Genomic DNA, 26,685 nt, shown 5'->3' with positions numbered 1-26,685 from the left:
GTGTCTTGCAGGGTGCGACAGAAGAATATTTTGTCATATAAAACATTCCTACTTATCCATTTAAATACAGTGGCCTGGAGTGTCCGCTACGGGTGCAATTGGGAAAATTGCGCTTGACACTGCGCCCGTTTTACCGCGGTGAATTTACACCCAAATTTCCGCACAAACTCATTTGCATAAACCCGAATGTAAAATCTCCCGTGAATTAGCGTAATCGCACACAATCGATTATTGACTGGAGCATGACCAATGGGGCCTCAAGATCGCTGAATTAAACTAATTTAAACTGAAAATTTGTTCAAATAATTGCTGCAGCTGAAGAACCAGTGGTTTCAGTTGACTGCTGGTCACAGGTCTTGTGCACCAAGGGCCAATTGACTGAATTTGGAGTCGTTTAAACTGAATTTAAAATGTAATTGAAGCAGCAAAATGAAAATCAGACCTGAGTGAGGCTTCATTTCACTGCTGGTCACCAACGATGGATTAATGTGATCACAGGTGCCTGTGCGCCCGAAATTCTGGGTGCAATGTGATGAACACCCCCCAAACTGGTGCAATCAGTGGAAACTCGCCATGCCGCCCTGCGGAGGTGGCCAGTTTTGTGGGCGGGGAACTGCTTTGGGCGAATTGACCTTTAAACCAGCCAAAAAGATCACGGAAACTCGAGTGCAAGTGGAAATGGACGTAACTCGCGTTTTAAATTCCGCGATCTTCTGCGCTATTTCAGTCGATTCCGCCCAGATTGCGCTGGTATCTGGGCGGAAAACATGCGGAAACTCCAGGCCTGTACCTGCTGTATTGAATGATACCAAACTAGTAACGTTGATGGCCTGGGAGCAAGTTGCTTGCTGATCGAGTGGGTCGTTGCTAATGTATGAGGGAAAGAGAAGAATATAAAGAAATGAAATCAGGGTGTATTGGAAATACAGTAGATCAATAATTGAATGGCCGCTGTGATGGAGTCTCACCCTAACCGTTAACCTGTCTTTCTCTTTCAAACGGATTTTCCAACATGTAGCATTCCAGATGGTAAGCAGTGGGATACAGGAAATAACTAACTGCCAAGGATATGAGCCATGGGGATGGTAATTTTCTTCCGAACGAATGGTTGAGGTTGGAATGTTGTCTTTGGTTTTGGTTACTGACAAAAACAAACCGAGGCATTGAAAGAGTTCAAAGAGCCTTGATTTTAGTCAGCTTTCTTTAGACTGCACACAATCGTGAGCTTGCCCTGTTCCTATTGCCCTCTGAGCTGGAGGCATCTTATAGAGTGTGCTATTTAGAATCCAGGTTCACAGCCCCACTGCAGATGTCAGGCCCTTTTTTTAAAAAAAAACACTTGATTTCCTGTGCTGCTGCTTCCAGAGGAAAGTACTGGATTGGAGTACATGAGTCACAGCATTTGAAATAAAACCCTTAATAATGGAGCTGTATGTATTTAAAGTAAAGCAAGACAAAATGTCAAATAATTGGCCCAATGAGCAGTTGTTACCACGGAAATAGGCATGTGGTTACCATGGGCCAATGAGCAGCAGCTTGTAGGAGAAGTCACATGGTTTCCATGACCAATGACTTACTCAATGAAATTATTCAATCACATTGTGAGCTCACTCGGTTAGACTCCACATTCAATTGTTTTTTAAGATTTGAAGGGAATCTGTAGCACCCACAACTTCGTAGCAGACTTTGACACGTCGTGGAGGTGGTGAGCCAGTGTAATTGGCATCGCTGCTAATGGGCACACTCCTAAATAGGCTCTGAGAGCAATGCTGCCCATCATTGGCGAGCGCAGTGGCTCAGTGATAGCTCCTGAACTGCCTGCACTCTTAACGGCAGCATGAATCTTAGTTCCCTTTCCTCACAGGGAAAGGTTTGCATATTAGACCACTTGCACCCTTGTTTTAATACACATAACTCACACCAGTTGTAATTCATTTAAGGGCTTTAATGAGTATTTAAATTGCTAAAAGCTTCCTGGTGATTTGGTTAATCCCATCTGTCAGTGAGATAATTTAACTGTAAAATTAACACAGATGCTGATTACTGCTTCATGATAGAGGATTGATATCCATTCAGGCTAATCACAAGCACATCATTTTTATTGGCTCTTGTTTAAGGCTGACTGGAAACACAGTATTCTCTGGGACCTGCCTTTTTTTTCTGTTCAGTCATGTTTTGAGGACTTAGCCTGAAAAATATATGTTTTTTAAGGACTTAAAAGTATATGATGAAAATCTCATTCAGCCCATCATGCTCATTCTAGTGTATGTTTCCTCTGTTGTTGAAATTGTAAACCTGTTATTTGTTCATGTGTTTATGATACTGCACATAGTAAACAGTGTTTCCCCAGTCACATTCTTTTATCTCTTTCTCTCTGCTCTTTGCTAATTCAGGATTTGATCTTATTCCTTTTTGACCCACCAGCCATCATGTATCCTCTTTATTTCACAAATTGGTAACTCTAAACAGGAGGCGGGCCTTCCTTAAGTTAGATGAATACCTTCTTTATATAGTGATCACATATCCTCTTTTATAAGCGACTTTTGCACAAAGTAACTCTCTACAATCCAGTTTTTTGTGTTTGTTATTTTGTAAATTGCTTGGCAAATCACTGTGATGTAGCAAATATACAAATAGCGATGGACTACCAACTATGGACGCCATCCATTAACTATGTCTTATTTTCTCCTTTGATATTATGCCTGTTTTAAAAAAAAGATATGCTGAGTTCATGACTTGTACGGTGCAGGCAACCTCAGGTCATTATCTACGAGTAACGTGTTCAATTCTTTCTTCACTCCATTGCTGAGCTCATTCCCATCTAGACTCAAATGCACGAGGGATCGGCCAGGATTTGAGGACAAGGCTTCGCCCAGAGCCAGGCCGCCTTCGTCCCCTATTCCGTTCCAGTCCAGGTCTATTTTACAAAGACTGCAGTTAACACGGAGCACTTTTGCCAAGTGTTTTGCCCCCTCGTTGCCAAGCACATTTTCGTCAAGGAGCACGTGAGAGACATGCCCGTTGTCTTTCAAAATATCAAACAGCTCACACCAGCCCTTCAAGTCTACAGCGCCATTCTGGGACAATCCCAAATATTCAAGAGGTGGGTTCAGTCTGAGAAAGGCGGCCACACTTTTCAACCCTTCACTAGTCAGTTGGTTTGAACCAATGTCAAGTTCAGTTAGTTGCAGCCTCTTTTTGTGGGGATCAGGCTGTTCATCTCCCAGAATGCCAGGCCTGGCTTCTTCTGCCTTCTCAGCCGTAAAGAGGTCAATGAGCCCATTCATCAAGATGCCAACTCCTTCGTCACCCAATCCATTTCCATGCAATCTGTAAAAGTGACGATCACAGTAGTAATAGGATATGATTGACACAACATATGGATTGTCTATCCCAGTGCAGAATGTAACCTTCCACTGTAACCCTGTTAGTGCCACAAAAAATTAAATTCCTTCATGAGAAATTCATCAAACTTCAAAAGATGTGGAGTGCATGACTGGTTAGAATCTGCATTGCAGCCGCTGCAGGTATTAAAAACTGACCAAAATGTATGAGGAGGGTTACTGTATATTTAAAGACTATATAAGCAATTATATCACCTCAACTACCACAAGGTGTCATTGAGGCGAATAGCATAGATGCATTTAAGGGGAAACTAGATAAACACCTGAGGGAGAAAGGAATAGAAGGATATGCTGGTAGGGTGAGATGAGGAGGCTTGTGTGGTGCATAAACACCGGCATAGACCAGTTGGGCTGAATGGCCTGTTTCTGTGCTGTACATTCTATGTAATGTAATTCCATATAGAAGGGAACTTAACATTTTGATTTATTTGATTCCCACTGGGATCATGATTAGTAAAATTGCTTAAGCCTTGTTAAACCCAAATCTGGCATCACCTCATCACAACTTACTGTTCTATCTCATCTTCTCTCCTACTCTTTTCAAAACTGGCAATGGGCACTGAAGGTGTTGTCCCTTCATCGAGCAGTCCACACTTTAAACAATACAATATCTGAAGCTCATGATTGTGTAGCAGTCATGTGACACGCTCCCAGCCATCTGTTGTTCTCTCTACCAAAATTCTGTCACTTTTCATGGAAATTAAGCTCCTTCTCTAAATAAAAAATCTTGCTACTATCACATTTATATCTAATCTATCAGAATTATCAATTTTATACTATTGAGAAGGCACACCGATCTGTGTGGGTTTGATATTTCTAAATGATATATAGAATAATAGATTATTAGAATTAGGTAAAGTAGAGAAAAGTCAGATGCCTGGTACTGTGTTAAACGGGTGTACTGTGTCCCATGAAGTCTGGATATAATGTGGTACTGGCCCATACACACCGTGAAGTTTGATCCATGATCTTTTGCTAAGAGCGCTACAATTGGCTACTGTGCCCTGGGTTAGTGACAGAGATTATTCAGCCAAGATTGTCATTTTTGATCACTATCTGGTGGCTCGCGCTGGAAAGTGCATTAGATGAGGGCAGGATCAGACTTGTATGTGATGCCCCCTGCAGTCGAACAGCCGGCCACCGCTCACTTTCTAGGCTTACACAGCAAATGACTACTTGGGTGATATCCCGAAGTGTCGCCAGTACCTGCGGAACTGTATTCCAGGATGAGCCAATGCTTTCAGGAGGAGAGATTTTAAAAAAATGGAAAGGGAGGCAATGGATGTCATTCTAGTCCCTTGATTGTCCTACGGATTTGAACACATTTCAACACCTTTTTAAATTGTTTGTAATGTTATTACATCTGAGTGCTGCTGTTTTCCATATTGTGGCTTCTGCCTTTTGTTATGTGGTTTTATATCACGTGACAGGATTAAGAAGGTGGGATTAGAATGGGCACCTAGTTGTTCTTCGAGCCGGCGTGGACACGATGGGCCGAATGGCCCCTTCCTGTGCTGTATCTTTTCTATGGTTCTATTAAGAAAAAAGGTTGAACAAAGATTTTTTTTGCCCCAGAGCCACATGACTTCTAAAACCTTATTGGTACTGACGTCTTGATTTTAAATTTCTCAGTTGCATTGCTGATTGGAAAAGCAGTTTCATCAGCAGTTCTGATGAATGGTCAGCGACCTGAAACGTTAACCCTATTTCTGTCTCCACAGATGTTACCTGACCCGCTGAGCGTTTCCAGCATCTTCTGTTTTTGATTTCAGATTTGCAGCATCTGCAGTGTTTTGATTTTGTTTCAGTGGAAAATGGTTTAGTTCATCGGATTCTATTGATAATCGAATAAAAATTTGTGACGTTTCAAAACATTTAAGCCCAAAAAAAATTAATACACCCCATACTCATAAATCAGAATAAAACAGTGTAGACGGGGCACTACTTACAGCAGACACTTCACTGAGGGCTTGGCTTTAAGAAGCTCCACTAGAAGTTGAGCACTGTGAGGCCCAAGGTTATTTAAGTTGAGGTTAATTGCTTCCACCTCCGACTGGCTGTTGTTTACAAGCGTGCTGACGAGCATTTCAAGCAGGTCATCAGTCAGCCCCGTGTTTCTCAGGATCAATTGTCCCACCGATCTGCACGCCTTAAGTACGGTGACTGTGTCCACAACCTTCAGGGGAACAAAAGCACTGAACTGTAAACGTTCCCTGCTGACTGAATTTTACTTTTCAACTTTCTGAAATACCAGCAATTTCAAATATTGCCTGATTTCAGAAAGTACTCAGTTAAAATAAACCTTTCCCATCTTGGCTTGCACTACCTTTGCCTCAGACAACCTACAGCCAGGAGAGTAGGAGATGAGAATTGCCATGACAGGAAACCCTGGCTGCTGCCATGTGCTTGGGACCCGTACAAATGCATGAGGTCTACATCAGAGTATGAGTTTAGTATTAAAATGCAATTAAACCATTAAAGTAAAATGTATTGCATTATTTTGTTCCTATTCTCTAATTATGGTGGGTATCCCTCAGCTGTTGCATGCTGCTTTGTCATAATGATGCAGGTGATGTAAATAACAACAACTTACATTTACTAAGCACCTTTAACATAGAAAATCATCCCAAGGTCTGAACAGCGAAGAATAATCAGAGGAAAGAGCTGAAAGAAACCTGTAGTGACTGGCTAGAGAGAAGAGTAACTTCTGTAATGTAAGGAATGACTTCATCACCAGAGATAATTACCTTTTAATGAGGAAGCTGTGAATAATACATCAGAAGTCAATGTCGAACATAAGAGGTACTTTTATGAAGGTCCGTGCTGGGAGCGCATATCAGGAACTGTCCACAAAGATCCATCCATTAAAATGGACATAAAGTCACTCGGAATGCATGTGCAAATTCCTGATTTGCGCTCCCAATGGATGAAATTCCAAACTGGAAGTGCAAATTTGCAAACTTGACTTATAATGAGAGACTACTGTAGCTATGGTCTCTATCGTACAAATTGGTTACTTGTTGCAACCCACACATAGATAGGAATGTAGGAAAAAGAAAAGCCAATTCAACCCATCCAGCCTGCTTTGTCATTCAGGCCCTTTCTCAATCAGCACAGAGTACTCTGCACTACTGCAGTAATTCCATCTTGTGGTGGGGGGAGAGGGAGGAACAAAGACTGACGTTAAATAGATTCCTTAGAAATATGTTGATTCCCGGAAAAAATGCCAGTTTAAGTTAGGGAATTGTTTGTACAAAGATAACCAGATGGACGGGCTTCACTGCTTGTATCTGCAGTACTTGCTTTAGAGTCAAAACTCACAAAGATAGAAAGAACTTGCATTTATATAGCGCCTTTCACAGGATGTCCCAAAGAGCATTACGTCCAATTAATTACTTTTGAAGTGTACTCATTGTTGTTACATAGGCAAATCTCACAACCAAAATTGCACGCAGCAAGGTCCCACAAACAGCAAAGAGGTAAATGATCAGTTAATCTTTTTGATGGTGTTGGTTGAGGGATAATTGTTGGCTGGGACGCAGGAAGATAGTGCCATTGTGTTTTTTTGCATCCAGTTTAACAGGTAAATGGGGTTTCAGTTTAACGTCTCATCTGAAAGATGGCACCTCCAACAATGTAGCGCTCCCTCAGTACTGCACTGAAATATTAGCCTAGATTATGTGCTCAAGTCCTGCAGTGGGGATTGAATCCGCAACCTTCTGACACAGAGATGAGAATATTACCATTCAGCCAAGCTGAGTCCTGCTCTGCCCAAGCATTTGGATTGGTGTCACCCAAATTTAATTAGTAAAGGGAAAATAGATTAAATTTTCAATCAAAAGTCTTATTGGTGTCACCCACTTGCCCATCCTCCATTCATAGTGATTCGATTGGTCTAACTTTTACACTTATCAGAATCTCAAGCCTGTTTAAGAAACATACTTTTTAAGAGTTGATAACGTTTTTTTAAATGCAAAGATAAGACCCCACTGCTTTTTTCCAAATTCCTTATTCCTCGGTGCTCAACAGGATGGGACAACTGCAACTGAGATGACAGGTAGTCTTCCTTCTCCCAGGCTTCTCCAAATGTTGCTCTGAAAGTGGCCATTAGAAGGTACATGAGTAGGGTTGCCAACTCTGGTTGGACATATTCCTGGAGGTTTGATCACGTGACTTGCAAATCACGTGATGTTTGATCACCTTATTGAAGGTTCAATTAAATTCCCTTGAACTCAAAGCAGACGCGATCTGCATAAATATGCAAACAAACTGAGTCAGGCAGACCAGGAAGGTCAAAAGTTTAATTCCCCGCTCCGTGCTGAGTTATCTCATCTCATGAGAGTGACCCGAGGGGTGACTCTCCTTCTGAATTTCCTTCCCTCCTTCTAGGAAAGTGCCTGCCCTCAGCTCAGTGCTTCCCCACAGTGATGCAGAGTGGACAGGGAACTCAGCACGGTGCGCAATAGGAGCCATGACCCCCGTATCCAACCACGCCATGGGAAAGCAAGAGGACGAGGCAGCACGGGTACAGGGCTGTGAAGGACAAGTGTAGGAAAGACACCGGGGAGTATTTCTTTGTACAGAGGGTGATCAACAGTTGGAAAAGATTTCCAGGAAGGGTGGTTTAGGCCAGAACATTGGCCCTATTTAAGGAACAACTAGATTCGGCAATGGGGAGATGATGGGGTTGGTATTCCGGAAGGTTAATATCAAATAGGGTGAAGGGCCTTCTTCATCTGAAACTGTCTTGTGTTGATGCTGCAATGTACTACACCACCAGAACGCCCTCCGTTGATTTGTTCACAATGCATACCAAGCTTGTTTTTGGACAAAATGGACCACCTTTATCAGCTAAAGATGTTGTTTAAGAAAAACATAGGGGCCTAAATTCATTAGCTCCGAGACCGGTCACGAGATGTCCCAAATTGGTTCTCGGACCTCACCATTATAATTGCTTGTCAGTCGGAGCCTGACCAATATCAGCTGGATCAGACTCCACCCAAGGATCACAAGTGAATCGGGGGGGGGGCTGAAGGGTGGAGGGGGGTGAAAGGATGAGGGGGGCGGGGGGGGGTGAAGGGATCAGGAGGGGGGCGGGGGGGGTGAAGGGATCAGGAGGGGGGGGTGAAGGGATCAGGAGGGGGGCGGGGGGGTGAAGGGATCAGGAGGGGGGGGTGAAGGGATCAGGAGGGGGGGTGAAGGGATCGGGGGGGGTGAAGGGGTCAGGAGAGGGGCGGGGGGGAGGTGAAGGGATCAGGAGGGGGGGCGGGGGGGGTTAAGGGATCAGGAGGGGGGCGGGGGGGGTGAAGGGATCAGGAGGGCGGCGGGGGGGGGGAGGTGAAGGGATCAGGAGGGGGGCGGGGGGGTGAAGGGATCAGGAGGGGGGTGCGGGGGGGGTGTAGGGATCAGGAGGGGGGACGTGGGGGTGAAGGGATCAGGAGGGGGGCGGGGGGGAGGTGAAGGGATCGGGGGGGGCGGGGGGGTGAAGGGATCAGGAGGGGGGCGGGGGGGGTGAAGGGATCAGGAGGGGGGACGTGGGGGTGAAGGGATCAGGAGGGGGGCGGGGGGGAGGTGAAGGGATCAGGAGGGGTGCAAACACGGGCCAGCAGCGGCCTCAGTCTTAATGCGGAGGCTGGAAGAGTGCTACTGCTCCTCCCGGCTCCATATTAAGGGAAGTTTAAAAAAAACATACCTGCAGGTTTCTTCGGCAGCCTCCAGTGGACCCTTTAAGGACCGCTGGTGAGGCCACTCTGGAAACTGATAACGTAGTCGGAGCTTGTGGGCAATACAAGCTCCATCTGCTTTTAACCAATTACACAAACGGGTCTGGTAATGGGCAAAGGAGTCTCATTTCAATATTGAAATATTGGTCTGCGCATGGCAGCCGCCTAAAGAAAGGGTCCTGCCGAATTTAGCAGTGGCCTGGGCGCACGCACAAATCAGGGGAGGACCTTCCTACTGCTGGATGTGGCATTGTTGCTCCTGTTTTACACACGTAGAATGGGTGAAACGATGTTGAATTTAGGCCCCGTTATGTTTTTTTATAAACTTTACTCTTACGCACCGCAACACGTGCGAGAACACCTTGCTGTACTCCGCAATAAAAGACAAACAGTTTAATGAGGAAAAAAATTACATGTTTTCTCAGCGTGTCTGCTGCTTGCTGACCCCTTGGGCTGACAATGAACTTGGTCTCATCTTCCCCCTTATTTTTTGTTGCCGGTTTTCCCAGGAGCTGCTCAGTGTCTGCACTTTCACCCTCATCCTCACACATTCCTGGCTCGGTGCTTGTACTGCCATCCCTGGTTTCCACTTTGCATTGTACTGACAGGTGATGCTCCTTGTCTGGCTCAGCGGTGCGAGCTAAATCATCAAGTGGCTGGAAATTGGACTTGTTGTTCATTGTAATCTGCTTGTCTTCACTTTCCTTGGGTTTGATTGTGCTGGATGGATTTACAAACATTTCCAATGGCACCTGTAGAGTTTGATGCTCATCATTTTGTTCAGATCCTTTAGGTTTCTGTTTTGGGACATTTTCCCCAGTGATGTCCTCATTCCCCATTGCTTCAGACCTATTGCCTGAAAAGTGGCACCGTTCACGGCCTTCTTTCAACCAGTCGGTGGAAGACAAGTCCACGACATCCCATGGGGCCTGGGAGTTAGTTTCTGATAGACCGCCACCATTTTGTGCAGGGCCCGGCTTTGTACGGTTACTGACCTCTGTTTTTATTTGCTTTGCAGAGCCACTACCCACTGCTTCCCCACTGTCCTTCCTTTCAGCCAATGAAGCAGCATCAATGTAAACAGGATCCTTGGTTTTCATCAGTTGATCGGGTGAAAGTTGTCCAATCTCATCTGCAAAATTTATGATACAAAAGAAGTGTTTCTAGTATTATTGGTACGTTTAAGGATCAAAATACCAATTCTTCGAGAGGCAAATCATATCAATTCCAACTCATGGAAGAATGTAGTGACCTGAAGTTTCATAGCAGAATTTCTAAGATGCAAATGGCCATTTCCTTCTTAACCCCCTATCCCCAATTCCAACCCCCCCCCCCACCTGATTAAGGACAATGATTCAGGTTATGGGATGGTTCCTACGACGCTGGCAGCCTTTCAGTACCCCATCCAACAACAACAACTTGCATTTATAGCGTGCCTTTAAAGTAGTAAAACTTCCCAAGGCGCTTCACAGGAGCAATTATCAAACAAAATTTGACAGGCCATTCTTCCTCTGTGAGCCGGAAATTGTGCGTTGGGTGGTTATTCAGTCATGAAGCGAGTCACATCCAAGCCTGATCCTGACCTTACCCGATCTCCATATATGCACACTATCCAACAGAAGTCACTATACCGATCACGAATGGGGACCCTGGCTGATTTTTTTTTTCTCTTCCCTTCTCCAGAAGCACCGAGGCTAATTATAGAATCCTTATCACCACTCCAACTAACTCAGCACAGGCGTGGAACATGGGACCTTTCTGGTCTGTATGGTTGGATGATACATGTTATATTTTTCTATCCTTCTTACTCCAAACTTTTCAGCTTTCACACCGTAGATAACTCTTAGTCCCACTTACTTTGAGTGTGTTTTTATTAGCCTTAATATCTAAGTAAGCTTTTGGTAATACATCCAGGATAATGGACTGAATAACCTTTCTGTTAATTGCTTTTAGTAATTGGATTTATATTATGTCTCCATAGGATCTCTCTTTAGTTTTCAGTGAGCATCTCATTAGACCATGCTTTTTAAGCTTACGTTATTAAGCAAATTTACTGTACGCGCGAATAATTAATGGTGACATAATACATAGACATATATGTACATAAAATAGAAATTATTCTATGCAACTCCTTGACATAAAAGACAATAAAAGGTTGCAATCTAATGAGAAACTATTCTTTTGTAGTCATGATGTGGAGATGCCGGTGATGGACTGGGGTTGACAATTGTAAACAATTTTACAAAACCAAGTTATAGTCCAGCAATTTTATTTTAAATTCACAAGCTTTCGGAGATTTTCTCCTTCCTCAGGCAAATGTTTCAAGAGCTCCTTGAAGCCTACGCATTTATACATATTGAACAATACATGGTGTTTACAGACTGCCCCTGCAACTGCCCGTTGCCAAGGCAATCACCGTGTTCAGACAGAGAGGTGTCACCTGCAGAACCCCCGAATACACATTCAACAAAAAAACAAACAGGGAAAAAAAACAGAGAAAAAAAAAAACACAGAGAGAGGCAGAAACATCCGGAAGGCAGAGAGAGCCAGCAAATGACCCATTATATTAAAAACAGATAACATTTGTTCGCTGGTGGGGTAACGTGTAGCGTGACATGAACCCAAGATCCCGGTTGAGGCCGTCCTCATGGGTGCGGAACTTGGCTATCAATTTCTGCTCGACGATTTTGCGTTGTCGTGTGTCTCGAAGGCCGCCTTGGAGTACGCTTACCCGAAGGTCGGTGGATGAATGTCCATGACTGCTGAAGTGTTCCCCGACTGGGAGGGAACCCTCCTGTTTGGCGATTGTTGCGCGGTGTCCGTTCATCCGTTGCCGCAGCGTCTGCATGGTCTCGCCAATGTACCATGCTCTGGGGCATCCTTTCCTGCAACGTATGAGGTAGACAACGTTGGCCGAGTCACAGGAGTATGAACCATGCACCTGGTGGGTGGTGTCATCTCGTGTGATGGTGGTATCTGTGTCGATGATCTGGCATGTCTTGCAGAGGTTACCGTGGCAGGGTTGTGTGGCGTCGTGGACGCTGTTCTCTTGAAAGCTAGGTAGTTTGCTGCGAACGATGGTCTGTTTGAGGTTGGGTGGCTGTTTAAAGGCGAGTAGTGGAGGTGTGGGGATGGCCATAGCGAGGTGTTTGTCCTCATTGATGACATGTTGAAGGCTGCGGAGAACATGGCGTAGTTTCTCCGCTCCGGGGAAGTACTGGACGACAAAGGGTACTCTGTTGGTTGCGTCCCGTGTTAGTCTCCTGAGGAGGTCTATGCGATTTTTTGCTGTGGCCCGTCGGAACTGTCGATCGATGAGTCGAGCGTCATATCCCGTTCTTACTAGGGCGTCTTTCAGCGTCTGTAGGTGTCCATCGCGTTCCTCCTCGTCTGAGCAGACCCTGTGTATTCGCAGGGCCTGTCCATAGGGGATGGCCTCTTTGACGTGGTTAGGGTGGAAGCTGGAAAAGTGGAGCATCGTGAGGTTGTCCGACTACGCTGCCTACATGAAAACCAAGAGCAGGAAGCTTGAGAAACTCGGCATCACCACCAGCAACGACCAAGCTTCCCCTGGTACCACGGTTGCAACCACAGGGAAGTCTATTGTCAATTTATCCGACCACACCCTTCAACCAGACGAAATCGAAGTTCTCAGCCGAGGGCTCAATTTCTGCCCCACTACCAAAATGGACCCCACTAGTCTCGCGGCGGACACAGAGGAATTCATCAGGAGAATGAGGCTCCGGGAATTCTACCACAAACCCCAAGATTTCAGCGGCGAACCCAATGAGACAATCGACGATCCGGAACAGCAGACAGAGGGATCCGCGGTACAGCAACCGAAGAGGAAGGAGTCAAACTGGACTCCTCCGGAGGGTCGCTGCCCTCAGCTGGACATGTATGCTCAAGCTGTCAGGAAATGCGTCAATGCCAGATTCATCAGCCGCACTCAGAAGACAGTCCAGAATGTCACCCGAGCACAACGCAACGCCATCAACGCTCTCAAGACCAACCGCAACATCGTCATCAAACCAGCGGACAAAGGAGGAGCCATAGTCATACAGAACAGAACAGACTATTGCAAAGAAGCATACCGACAACTGGACAACCAGGAACACTACAGACGGTTACCCGCAGATCCGACCAAAGAACACACCCACCAGCTCAACAAACTGATCAAGACCTTCGATCCAGACCTTCAAAGCATCCTACGCATTCTCATCCCACGTAATCCCCGCGTGGGAGACTTCTACTGCCTCCCAAAGATACACAAAGCCAACATACCCGGACGTCCCATCGTATCAGGCAACGGAACCCTGTGTGAGAACCTCTCTGGATACATCGAGGGCATCCTGAAACCTATCGTACAGGGAACCCCCAGCTTCTGTCGTGACACTACAGACTTCCTACAAAAACTCAGTACCCACGGACCAGTTGAACCAGGAACACTTCTCACCACGATGGACGTCTCGGCACTATACACCAGTATCCCCCACGATGACGGCATCGCTGCGACAGCATCAATACTCAACACCAACAACAGCCAATCTCCGGAAGCCATCCTACAACTCATCCGCTTCATCCTGGATCACAATGTCTTCACCTTCGATAACCAGTTCTTTACCCAAACACACGGAACAGCCATGGGGACCAAATTCGCACCCCAATACGCCAACATTTTCATGCACAAGTTCGAGCAGGACTTCTTCACTGCACAAGACCTCCAACCAACACTATACACCAGATACATCGACGACATTTTCTTTCTATGGACCCACGGCAAGGAATCACTAAAGAGACTACACGATAACATCAACAAGTTCCATCCCACCATCAAGCTCACCATGGACTACTCCTCAGAATCAGTTTCTTTCTTGGACACACGAATCTCCATCAAAGACGGGCACCTCAGCACCTCACTCTACCGCAAGCCCACGGACAACCTCACGATGCTCCACTTTTCCAGCTTCCACCCTAACCACGTCAAAGAGGCCATCCCCTATGGACAGGCCCTGCGAATACACAGGGTCTGCTCAGACGAGGAGGAACGCGATGGACACCTACAGACGCTGAAAGACGCCCTAGTAAGAACGGGATATGACGCTCGACTCATCGATCGACAGTTCCGACGGGCCACAGCAAAAAATCGCATAGACCTCCTCAGGAGACTAACACGGGACGCAACCAACAGAGTACCCTTTGTCGTCCAGTACTTCCCCGGAGCGGAGAAACTACGCCATGTTCTCCGCAGCCTTCAACATGTCATCAATGAGGACAAACACCTCGCTATGGCCATCCCCACACCTCCACTACTCGCCTTTAAACAGCCACCCAACCTCAAACAGACCATCGTTCGCAGCAAACTACCTAGCTTTCAAGAGAACAGCGTCCACGACGCCACACAACCCTGCCACGGTAACCTCTGCAAGACATGCCAGATCATCGACACAGATACCACCATCACACGAGATGACACCACCCACCAGGTGCATGGTTCATACTCCTGTGACTCGGCCAACGTTGTCTACCTCATACGTTGCAGGAAAGGATGCCCCAGAGCATGGTACATTGGCGAGACCATGCAGACGCTGCGACAACGGATGAACGGACACCGCGCAACAATCGCCAAACAGGAGGGTTCCCTCCCAGTCGGGGAACACTTCAGCAGTCATGGACATTCATCCACCGACCTTCGGGTAAGCGTACTCCAAGGCGGCCTTCGAGACACACGACAACGCAAAATCGTCGAGCAGAAATTGATAGCCAAGTTCCGCACCCATGAGGACGGCCTCAACCGGGATCTTGGGTTCATGTCACGCTACACGTTACCCCACCAGCGAACAAATGTTATCTGTTTTTAATATAATGGGTCATTTGCTGGCTCTCTCTGCCTTCCGGATGTTTCTGCCTCTCTCTGTGTTTTTTTTTTCTCTGTTTTTTTTCCCTGTTTGTTTTTTTGTTGAATGTGTATTCGGGGGTTCTGCAGGTGACACCTCTCTGTCTGAACACGGTGATTGCCTTGGCAACGGGCAGTTGCAGGGGCAGTCTGTAAACACCATGTATTGTTCAATATGTATAAATGCGTAGGCTTCAAGGAGCTCTTGAAACATTTGCCTGAGGAAGGAGAAAATCTCCGAAAGCTTGTGAATTTAAAATAAAATTGCTGGACTATAACTTGGTGTTGTAAAATTGTTTACAATTATTCTTTTGTAGAGTACTTTCATATACACAGCTTATATTTCTAACCACAGCAGGAGCCTGTACTAGTCTAAAATATCTTTTCGAGGCTTCAAGCTGATTTTGTCTCTCAGCAGTTTTAAACTGACTGGGTGTTTCAGGGAGATTCTTAAACTGACTCTCAGTTCCATTGGGAGTAACACAGGGAGCTTGCTAAGCGTGGCCCATGGTTTATTGCCCTTCCCACATCCTTTTTATACTGGGGAGATTCTGAAATTTTGTACCAGCCAATTCTGACTCTATGGGGATTTCATTGTCACTGGCTGAGCTGCTGAGCCCTGGAACAGACTCCTCTCAGTAATTGACCGTTGCAAAGCTTGAATGTCAGTGTCAGGTTCAAAAAAGAACAGCTCCTCAAATATCCCAGAAAAGAGTCACTGGGACTTGCTGGATTTAGAAAAACTGACCACTCAACTTTAAAGAAGAATTGTCAGTCATACAAGCTAATCCACTCACACGGCATTGTTTAACTTTGAATTATTCCTCACTCAAACCTGTAACCGATGTAACTTGGAACATCTGTATCAACTTAAGCTTGGGCCAAGATTCTGGCTAGCTGGATTTTTGAAACTCTTTGGGGGTAACTTTGAATTGGGGCGACAGTGTAAAACTTGTCTTTCTTGGTGACGGAGGTCACAGAGCCAAGAGGTGCTGTCAAAGTGAACTTGTTGAGTTGCTGCAGTGTATCCTGTAGATGGTACATACTGCAGCCACAGTGCGCTGGTGATGGAGAGGGTGGATATCGAGTTCAGTGGTGTTACATTTCATGATGTGTATAAATTATTCAGGTATTGAATCATTAGTATATATATTTCATTTCTTTTTATGAGATTCCATTTGTTAACTAATACAGTAACTATGCAAATAGAATTACATACAATGTAAAGCACAGGAGCAGGCCATTCAGCCCAACTGGTCTATGCCGGTGTTTATGCTCCACACGAGCCTCCTCCCTCCCTTCTTCATCTAACCCTATTCCCTTCTCCCTCATGTGTTTATCTAGCTTCCCCTTAAATGCATCTATGTCATTCGCCTCAACTACTCCTTGTGATAGCGAGTTCCACATTCTAACCACTCTCTGGGTAAAGAAATTTCTCCTGAATTCCCTAAGGATTTATTAGTGATGATCTTTTATTTATGGCCCCTAGTTCTGGTCTCCCCCACAAGTGGAAACATCTTCTCTACGTCTACTCTATCAAACCCTTTCATAATCTTAAAGACCTCTATTAGGTCACCCCTCAGCCTTCTTTTTTTCTGATGTGGAGATGCCGGTGATGGACTGGGGTGGACAAATGTAAGGAGTCACACAACACCAGGTTATAGTCCAACAGTTTTATTTGAAATCACAAGCTTTCGGAGCTTTGCTCCTTCGTCAGGTGTGGGAAGGGCAATAAACCACGGGCCACGCTTAGCAAGCTCCCTGTGTTACTCCCAATGGAACTGAGAGTCAGCTTAACTTAGGCACCTGACGAAGGAGCAAAGCTCCGAAAGCTTGTGATTTCAAATAAAGCTGTTGGACTATAACCTGGTGTTGTGTGACTCCGTACAGTCTTTTTTTCTAGAGAAAAGAGCCACAACCTGTTCAGTCTTTCCTGATAGTTATAACCTCTCAGTTCTGGTATTAACCTTGCAAATAGCAACTGCTCAGCTCTGAGTCAGAGAGGAAATCCTGTTTTTAATCCCAGTTTTCTCCCTTCCTCTCCGGATTTTGCTAGAATTGATACCGGAAAACCATAACAGATTTGAAAATGGGCGGGGAGGGGGGAGTTGGCCTAACAAACTCCGACCCAATTATCTGCCCCTGGCCACTCCTTTATCGCTGGAAAACTAATAGTAACACAGAGAAAATGCCTGCCTATTAAATGAAAACTGTGTTTTCAAAATAGCTGTCTAGAGAGATTGACAGGCATGTGTGTGTGCCTCACATTGTATTTTAATATCTTTTGTTCATGGCTATTGATAACTTCAATTAATATTCTTGAGATAACCTGAACCACAATTATACGTTCATAATTACCACAAACTCCAGAACCAGGAGAAACGGGCTCAAGCTGAGAAAAGGGAAGCCGCAAAAAGCAAAATACTGCGAATGCTGGAAATCTGAAATAAAAACAGAAAATGCTGGAGAAGCTCAGCAAGTGAGGCAGCATAAAAATGCTGTTAAAACTCTTTTAACATCTTTCAGTTCTGACGAAAGGTCTTCGACCTGAAACATTAACTCTGTTTCTTTCTCCACAGATGCTGCCTGACTTGCTGAGCTTCTCCAGCATTTACTGTTTTTACTTTATATTGGAGGGAAGTTGCAGACAGTTTAGATTTAACTGCTTTACGCAAAGGGTGATAAACAACAACAACTTGCATTTATATAGCGCCTTTAACGTAGTAAAATGTCCCAAGGCGCTTCACAAGGAGCGATTATCAAACAAAATTTGACACCGAGCCACATAAGGAGATATTAGGACAGATGACCAAAAGCTTGGTCAAAGAGGTAGGTTTTAAGGAGCGTCTTAAAGGAGGAGAGAGAGGTAGAGAGGCGGAGAGGTTTAGGGAGGGAATTCCAGAGCTTAACTTAGGCAGCTGAAGGCACGGCCAACAATGGTGGAGCGATGAAAATCGGGAATACGCAAGAGGCCAGAATCGGAGGAGCGCAGAAATCTCGGAGAGTTGTAGGGCTGGAGGGGGTTACAGAGATAGGGAGGAAAACTGTGGGATGGAGGCAGATAGTGTGGAAAAAATTGAAGGAAGAATCGATTGGATATTTGAGGGAATGACGATTGAGGGGCATTAGTTTTTGGTACCAGTCAGATGGACAGCAAAATCTTTTCTGGGCCTGTACTTCCCTCTGTTTCTAACAACCATTAGTTTGTAAACGATTTTTGTTTTTGTCAGTCTGGTCTGGATCTGAACCAGGAACACATGGGGAAAATCCAGCTGTTCAACATCTGTTCAGGGAAATTTGGAATTGTGCTTGGATGAGTCAGAGAACTTAAAAATAGTTGCCATATCTGATACTTAACGTAATCTGTTTCATAACTTGTTATTAATGTTGAAATCATTTCCATTTTAAGTATGTTCATGATTTAAAGGGCATGAAATACTGGCCAATGTTAACAACAGAATGGCATAAATCACAGCAAAATACGTCACTGTGACACTTGTGTGTGGCATCCTGACCACATGTTTCTTCCATACAATTCAGCCATGACTCAGTGATAACGCTCTCACCTCTGAAGTCAGTAGGTTGTGGGTTCAAGCCCCATTCCAGATACTTGAGCACAAAATCTAGGCTGACGCTCCCAGTACAATACTGAGGGAGTGCCATCTTTTGAATGATATGTTAAACCAAGGCCTTGTCTACTCTCTCGGGTGGACATAAAAGATCCCATGGCATTATTTTTGAAGAAGAGCAGGGGAGTTTTCCCCGGTGTCCTGGCCAACATTCATCCCTCAACCAACACCTAAAAACAGATCATCTGGTATTTATCACATTGGTGTTTGTGGGATCTTGCTGTGCGCAGATTGGCTGCTGCGTTTCCTACAGTACAACAGTGACTACACTTCAAAAAGTACTTCATTGGCTGTAAAGTGCTTTGGGACGTCCTGAGGTTGAGAAACAAGCCTATAGGAGTGCGTCTTTCTTTTTTTTAACCTCTCAAACTCTAAACCAGCCAATCAGGGATGGGTCTCACGGAACCAGGGACAATTGTTTTCTGAGGTCACATACCACCTCTAGCCTGAGTGTAGCACAACGACAAGTCGGAGAAACCCAACTCTCAGGTAAGGCATCCCAATCCTGTATTACACTTTTGTACAGCCTGTTTGTTGTTTGTGTAGAGTCTTACTGTGTATGGGTGCTGCAACACCAGAAGTGAAGAATATTTGGGCAAACACACGTTAGTTCAGCTGGGCGAGCTGGCCTTGCACCATTTCGAATGGACACCAGCTGTTGTATAAAACAGTTGCTGCAAAGCTGCAGCAACAAAAGAAGGTACAATGCTAAAGTTAAAAACAAGCTTCGGGAGCGTGCTCCATCTTGCTGATTGAAAAGAGACGATTATCTCCTCCGCCCTTTCCATTAATTGACAATTACATTGCTAATGGCGGTCTGTAAGTGGCACTCCTTATGTGGGTTTGATGATGCTCTTCGTTCCCCAGTTTCATAAGGGTGTGAGCAGACATTGAAAACATTGTTTCTCCATTTGCATTGCTGTATAAATAGAGCAATACTCCACCCCTCCGTGCAACATAACTGTGGTTAAGTGACCAGAGTTCCAGCAATAGTAAAACACCATTGTGTCAATTGCCGGTGATGTCCTCGAGATAAAAATAAAGACTCAGAACTCTCCTGGCTCCCGTCTCTCCAAAAATAGAAGAGTGCCAAAAACTCTTCTTGAAGATAGTGGTCCCTTAGTTACTTACATTCTGACTCTGCTGCTAACAATTTGGCAGATCATGTGTTTATTTAATCTGTATCCCTTTGAAAGAAAAAACAGAATTAGCTCCGACAATGGTTTGGTTAGTATCTGCACTGTCAGGAGAGCTACTAAGTCATTCAGACCAGGAAGGCCACAGCTTCAATTGCTGCTCTGTGCTGAGTCTACTGACCTCAGCTTGGCTGGTATTAAGGGATTTCAGTGGCTCTGGGTAGGAAGGGGAAAAATCAGCCAAGAGTCCTACTCCTGAACGCTATCCAGTGACCCCCTGCTGGAAAGTACACACGTTGTTTAGGACAGGATCTGGTTTGACTGTGATTCCCCCACAGTCAAATAGCCTGGCAGTACTCACTGGGCTCACACATGAAGAATGACTACTTGGGTGAGACGCCAGGGAGCTGCTGTCGCCTGTGGAACTTTACCACAACATGAGTTCAGGAGAGGAGGGGCGAAAATTGGGAGGAGAAAAAAAGAAAAAGGACAGTCAGTGTCACTATTTTCAAGATGGGTGGAGCAGAAGAAACTGTGATCATACAATCTGGGTCACCAGCTGTCTGGTCTCTATTCTGAGGCTTTACTTGACACTAGAATAAACACAGTAAGCAAATCTTGAGACAGGACAAAAGGAGCAGGATTTGCTGAGTGTAGGGTGTGCTATTTGAATTCTTTTAAAAAAAACTAAAGAAGGAAGTGTTAACATTTTGGGTCTTTACCCTAGATATTTTCTTGGGCTTAGCATCTCAGGTCATTCCCATATGTGAGTCCTCCCTCCCAAGGGCCCAGACTGTGCCTTTACCTGTTCAATATCTAACTAATTTGTATCGTACCAAGGTATTGACCAGAAAACACATGTAGATTTCAGCTCACTGGATATATAACGTGCCCGCACGTGATCTCCCTTCATTTCAGAATAAACATTTGATGAATTGCTATAATTGACAGAAAGATTTCTTATATATAAAAAGACAGAATTTCCACAAAGATTTCCCCATTCGTCCACTGAAATTACGGCAGATAATCGACAGAACCTCCAGGGAAATTAATAGCATAAATGGATAAGTAATCAGTAACAATGCGACACTACAGACTTTACAGTAGTTGTAAGCTTAACCATTTCTCCTCAAGTGGTAGAAAATATAACTAACAGTCATGTTTGTTGTGCTATACCATAAATGTAAATATTAACCTTATAGGATGTTCGTTTTGCTGACCAATCATAAAGTTTCTCCCTGACTTATCTATTTCTCTGATGGCTTCCAAGAGGCTACTTAACTTCTCAAGACAGGCCGAGAAATACTTTTCAAAAAAATGACTGGGACAAAGCGAATTTAAATATGTGTCTCTTAAACTAAAAAAAGAGAGCTGCCTATCAAACTTCACAAGATGGTTGTATTAAAATTAAATAAATATCTGCCCTGGACAATAATATCTAGTTATGTATCAAAATAAACTGGGCCATATTCTGTGAGTGAGCTTGGTTTGTTAGCCCATTTAACAGTTTAAAAAATGGTGATGAGTCAAAACGACTGTCCCCGCCTTTAAAGTTTGGCTGTTATTTTCCTCACCGATTCTCATTCTCCCATGGGCTGGGATTTTCTTTTCTTCCTCGCTCTCCTGCCAGCCTTCACTTTTGCTGGCCTCACTGGTGTCGCTGAGCTCTGGTTCAGACCAGGCACTCTCAGCACATTTGAGGGCCAATGCCAGCTTCTCTTGATTCCATGCGGCCAGCTCCACTAAAGAAAAAAAGAATTAAAAATATAAATCATCCTATCCGTATAAAGCAAATATCACCATGAGGCATCGCAGTTAGAAGATGCACAGTGATCACACAGGGTCGAAAAGTATTATTGCAGGTACAATTGTCTTGTTCTCTCTTCCCTCGAGCAGTCTCAGGTCAAATGTAGCATGATTAGAAGCAGGGTAGAGCTTCCTCCATTTCCCCCCTAGCTATGCAGTTTATAAGCGGACTGAACGGTACAGTTGATTCAGAAAACTGTCCGATCTGTCCCGGGCTTTAAAAGAAACTGAAATAAAACCAGAAAATTCTTGGGTGATGAATTTGTGGTCGTCTCAGTTCAATTCCTGGGGGTAATGAGTCCACAGCACAAAACTGGCCCTAACTTAGCACTAATCGGCAATCTCACTCAGAGGAGCCACAGGATGCTTCTTATGAGAATTGGAAAATTGGTACACTGATAAGGTAGGGGTGCGTTTCTGAGCTTGGGACAGAGGCACAGTTTTGGGGCCGAGTAGAGCAAGCTGTACTCTGCATCCAGCTATGCTATTCAATCACAGTAACTTGAATTTATATAGCGCCTTTAACATAGGAAAACATCCCCAAGCGCTTCACAGAAGTGATTTTCAAGTAAAATTTGACACCGAGCCACATAAGGAGATATTAGGACAGGTGACCAAAAGCTTGGCCAAAGAGGTAGGTTTAAGGAGCGTCTTAAAGGAGGAGAGAGAGGTAGAGGGGTTTAGAAAGGGAATTCCAGAGGTTAGGGCCTAGGCAGCTGAAGGCTGCCAATGGTGGAGCGATTAAAATCGGGGATGCGCAAGAGGCAAGAATTGGAGGGCCGGCCCAGGGAGTGCTTTATGCCAAGACTGGATGTCTGGAATAGAAACTTTAGCATTCCCCAGCACCACTCCAGAAATGAAGAGAATCTGCAATCTTCCTCCTTCAGGTGCTGATCGACCTGCTGGGTATTCCTAACCTTTACTGTTTATATGTCCCATTCGCCCTGTTGATTTAAATCCAGGATATGGTCTTGGATCAAATATTTTATTAATCAGAGTAGCAGTCAGACCTCTAACACTTTCCTACTCACCATTTTTATTGAATTGGTTGTTTTTGTCAAGGTGGGTTTCTGGTTTGTCATCTTCTGGTTGCTGGTTAATCTTTTTTCCGGGTCTCTCTGCATTTTCGGCGTTGCTGCCTTGAAGTTTCTCCTCCGCATATTTTTCTTTCCGTTCTCTGCCAGGAGCAGCTTCTCGTTTCAGGTCTGCAGGCTCTTTGTCTGTTGATACTTGCTGCATAACATCGGTTCCACCTTTCATTGCCGTCCCCTCATCATTCATTGTTGAATTCTGTGCCTGACTCTGATCCCTGAGCAGCCTCCCTGTATCTTGCAGGATTGGCGTTTCTTCTTTGACGCTGTTGGGATTGTTGTCAAGGATTTCAGCTTCATTTCTCAAGGAGCCTGACGATAATGTCGACAGTTTGTTATCTGTAAATACAAAAATAACATCATAAACTTTGTATTGATTACACTGGGTTTTGACGATGAGTCATGAATGAGTTAGAGTAAGTAGCACAAGGTCATAACAAATGGCTTTTCTTCATGTACCCCATTCATACAACATATTAGTCAAGTAAATAAAATTGCAATGATAAAGATTGCTCTTCCAATGGCCTAGTGGTCAAAGGCACTGCCTGGTGTAACACTAAGTTGTGCAAACCAGAGGGTCCCTAGTTCAATCCCCGTTGTGAGCTCAGTTAAGAGAGTATATGGGGTGCTACAATTGGCCTTAGTGATCTTGAGCTAGGGAGAGAAAATCAGCCAAGGTTCACTTCCCTGATTAACTATCCAGTCTTTGGATATTGGTTGAGGTATTGGATCAAGCTTAGATGGTGTTTGAATAGCTTGCCCGTACTTGGCTCATACTTGAAGAATGGCCAGTTGTGGTGGAAATGGGCGAGGGGAAAAGCAGGAATTTTTTTAAAAGTGCTAAAGGTTAGCACTTTGGATGGATAGCCGTACGCAGTACACACTTCTTTGGAAATAAAAATCGTGAGAGATGTAAAACGGGCTTTACACTATTGCACAAAGTCAAAATCTACCCCATTCACTCACATTGTTGCTCCCATTTCAATGGATGTATGCACATCAGTATAATTAGTGAACTAAATAGCACTCTCATTACTCACCATTTTCCACTGCTCCATTCTGTGTTACAGAGAAAACATCTCCATCTTCCAGATAATTTATTTTCTCCTGCCTTCTCTCTTTCTCCCATTTCTTCTTCCTAACATCTTCATTCACATGATCAACAAATCTTTCACCGTCTACCTCAACGTTCTCTCTTGCTTCTCGTCCCGTTACTTTCTTCCTTTTTGCTTTCTTTCTCATATTCTTGTCTTTCTTGAAGTCACTGCTGTTGCCACTTTCTTGATCAATGCTACCCCTGTCTACTCCTAAAGAACCTTTCTTCCAATGCCTTGCCTGCTTTTCCAGTAGTTTGCTCCCAGTATTTTCATCATTACCAGCAGACTCTTCACTACTATAATCAGTATTATCGGCTCTCTCTGCTCTTTGACCTGGCTTTTTCTTAAAGGTCTTTCTCATTGAATCCTCTTGCTTATGGGTCCTATCTCCACCATCAGAATCTAGGCTCTGTGTAGCATTATTTGTCTTCAAAGCTTTACTCAGAGCCCGTCCACTTTTGAGCTTTATTTTCTGCTGCCCTACGTCGTATGGCTGGTTGGATTTCCTTCTGTCCCCTCCTGCACAGGCTGGAGTTTCCTTTGATTTAAGTGTTGCATCATCTGAGTTGCTGGGCGATCCATCGCTGATGGCTGTCTCCCCATCTCTTTCACATTCTCCATCGCTCCTGAGTGAACCATACTCTGACATCGCCAGCACTGACCTTGACGTCATCCCTGTGAAGCAAAAGTGCACATTTTTTTTTTAACAAGTATGTGTTTCATCTGACTAATTATTATTCTGTTAAGTATCCTGTATTCTTTCCTGTATTGCATTTTATTACCTAATACACGTTGCAAGGGCTGACTGGATTAACCTTAATACAGTCAGCAGGGTCGGGGAAACTGCAGTCAGTTTTTTTTTATTGTTTTGAGTTCATGCACTGTGACATGAGAAAAAATCATATTCCAAAAATAAAACTCCTCAAACAACAGAAGCAACTTTATTGATTAAATATTAGCTCTAAACAACAAAAATAAACATTTAAAATGCCATTTTATAAGAAAATAAAAAATGTAAACCTTTTACTGTCCTATTCTCCCTTTTCCTCTTCCCCCTTTCCTATGTTTATATACCTTAATTTAATTTTACTCGTTTCTACCTTTATTGTACTTTTCCAAGTTTAAAATGTTTCACTAACCTTTCTTTTTCTCTCCTTTGTAATGAGCCCCCACCCAGGAAAATGGGTCGGGTTGAGGTGGACACTTTACAGTGAATGAAGTACTTTTGAAGTGTAGTCACTGTAGTAAAGGAGGGAAACGCGGCAGACAATTTGTGCACAGCAAGGCCCCACGAACAGTAACGAGATAATGACCAGATAATCTGTTTTAGGTGTTGGTTGAGGGATAAATATTGGCCAGGAGGACCGGGGAGAACTCTCCTGCTCTTCTTCGAATAGTGCCATGGGATGTTTTACATCCACCTGAGAGGGCAGACAGGGCCCCGGTTTAATGTCTCATCTGAAAGATGGCACCTCAGACAGTGCAGTACTCCCTCAGTGGGAATTAGGTGGGGCTTGAACCCATGACCTTCTGACTCAGAGGCAAGAGTGCCAACACTGAGTCACAGCTAATACCTAAACCTGTGGATAAAGTGCCAATCCGAACAGCTGTGCCTGGAGCAGGTTAAAGCACCAAACTGTTAAAGTCATCACTGCATCAAAATCAAAACCCATTACAGTGTCTCCTATTCATTCTTTCCCAAGATCTCCAAACTGGGAAATTCCATACCTTACAACAAGGATCTTACAACCTGAGCTTAGTATCACCTATCCATTACTTCCTGGTTTACCTCACCCTCTTCCCTACTGTTTTTGACCTGTGCTGATGTCCTGCACTATGGACTTTGGCCCTTCACCTTGGCTTCTCAATAAAGAAAGAAAGATAAAAGCCACTTGAGCTTTATTATTCTCGACCCTTCTGTAATATTTACCATCCTGCTTACTTGTTCTTGTATCTTTCTAGTTCCTTTATTTATTATTTGCTACAGATAGTATTGATAAGAAATAACAAACTCCTTACCCTTTTCTGATCCATCATCTTCAACGTCTAAATCTTCTTTTCTTCCAGGGCACATTGCTTCTGTTTTTTGGTTATTCCTGTATCTTTGGTATCGCTGAGCCACCATACACCTGTTTAACACACAGAGGTAAGACCTCCTCTGGTCACTATGTGACGTGATATTGTAAATACATTTGTGAAGATCTTCTTTGTTCAGTATTTCTAGTGAAACTGTAAATACGGTCTAAAAAAATTACAGTGTTGCTACACGTGGTGTTTAGAGGAATTCTGATTCCAAAGTTGTTTCCAGAGAATAGGGTACATTTTGAAAATTTTTAGTTACCCAAATCAAGACAGATTTATTGCTTTTACACACCAATCCCTCGTTCCCAGCGGGGAGCCACTCTTGTAGAGAGTGCAGGCCAGAGAATCAAACTAGTGTTTGTCATCTTATGTCTGAGCCATGCTCCCTTTGAACATCGCTCCCTCGTTGGATCAATGAATTTACCCTTATATGGTAGCCTATTGGCTATAGCAAAATGACTGCATTATTCTTTTCTGCTGACGGATGATACATGTTGAGTGATAGGAGCAAAGGTACAGCTGGTTTGTATCTGTCTCAGGCTTCCTATTGCCCCAATTCATCACCCGCTGGATTGCTTCAATAGACACACATAAAAGAAAGGCTGGCATTTATGTAGCACCTATCACATCCTGAGTACATCCCAAAGTGCCTCACAGACAATGAATTACTTTTTGAAGTGTAGTTGCTGTTGTTTTTGTAGGTACTGAAACATAAACATCAATACTTTCCACATGTAAGATAAAAGTTCAGAAATGTTAGTCTTTGAAGTGTGTTGTAGAATATTTAGTTACAATCCCTTAATATTTATTACATTTTATGT

At 44.2% G+C, this 26,685-nt stretch overlaps 1 protein-coding gene across 1 annotated transcript in view; it reads right to left on the bottom strand.

Annotated features, from left to right (window-relative positions):
- Positions 1-2,729: 2,729 nt before the first annotated feature.
- The window catches only part of LOC137300346 (uncharacterized), a 46,078-nt gene continuing 22,122 nt past the window's right edge, over positions 2,730-26,685 (bottom strand). Inside the window, exons 8-14 of the mRNA XM_067969431.1 lie at positions 25,802-25,911; positions 23,726-24,457; positions 22,626-23,024; positions 21,363-21,530; positions 9,541-10,259; positions 5,354-5,580; positions 2,730-3,330 (exon numbers count right to left, since the gene is read on the bottom strand). Of these exons, the coding sequence (XP_067825532.1) occupies positions 2,730-3,330; positions 5,354-5,580; positions 9,541-10,259; positions 21,363-21,530; positions 22,626-23,024; positions 23,726-24,457; positions 25,802-25,911 (2,956 nt within the window). The remainder of the gene's footprint in view (positions 3,331-5,353; positions 5,581-9,540; positions 10,260-21,362; positions 21,531-22,625; positions 23,025-23,725; positions 24,458-25,801; positions 25,912-26,685) is intronic.

Source organism: Heptranchias perlo, chromosome 31 (assembly GCF_035084215.1).
Source record: "Heptranchias perlo isolate sHepPer1 chromosome 31, sHepPer1.hap1, whole genome shotgun sequence".
Classification (NCBI taxonomy): domain Eukaryota; kingdom Metazoa; phylum Chordata; class Chondrichthyes; order Hexanchiformes; family Hexanchidae; genus Heptranchias; species Heptranchias perlo.
The sequence above is the reverse complement of the archived record's forward strand: the minus strand, read 5'-3'. Positions and strand labels throughout refer to the sequence as shown.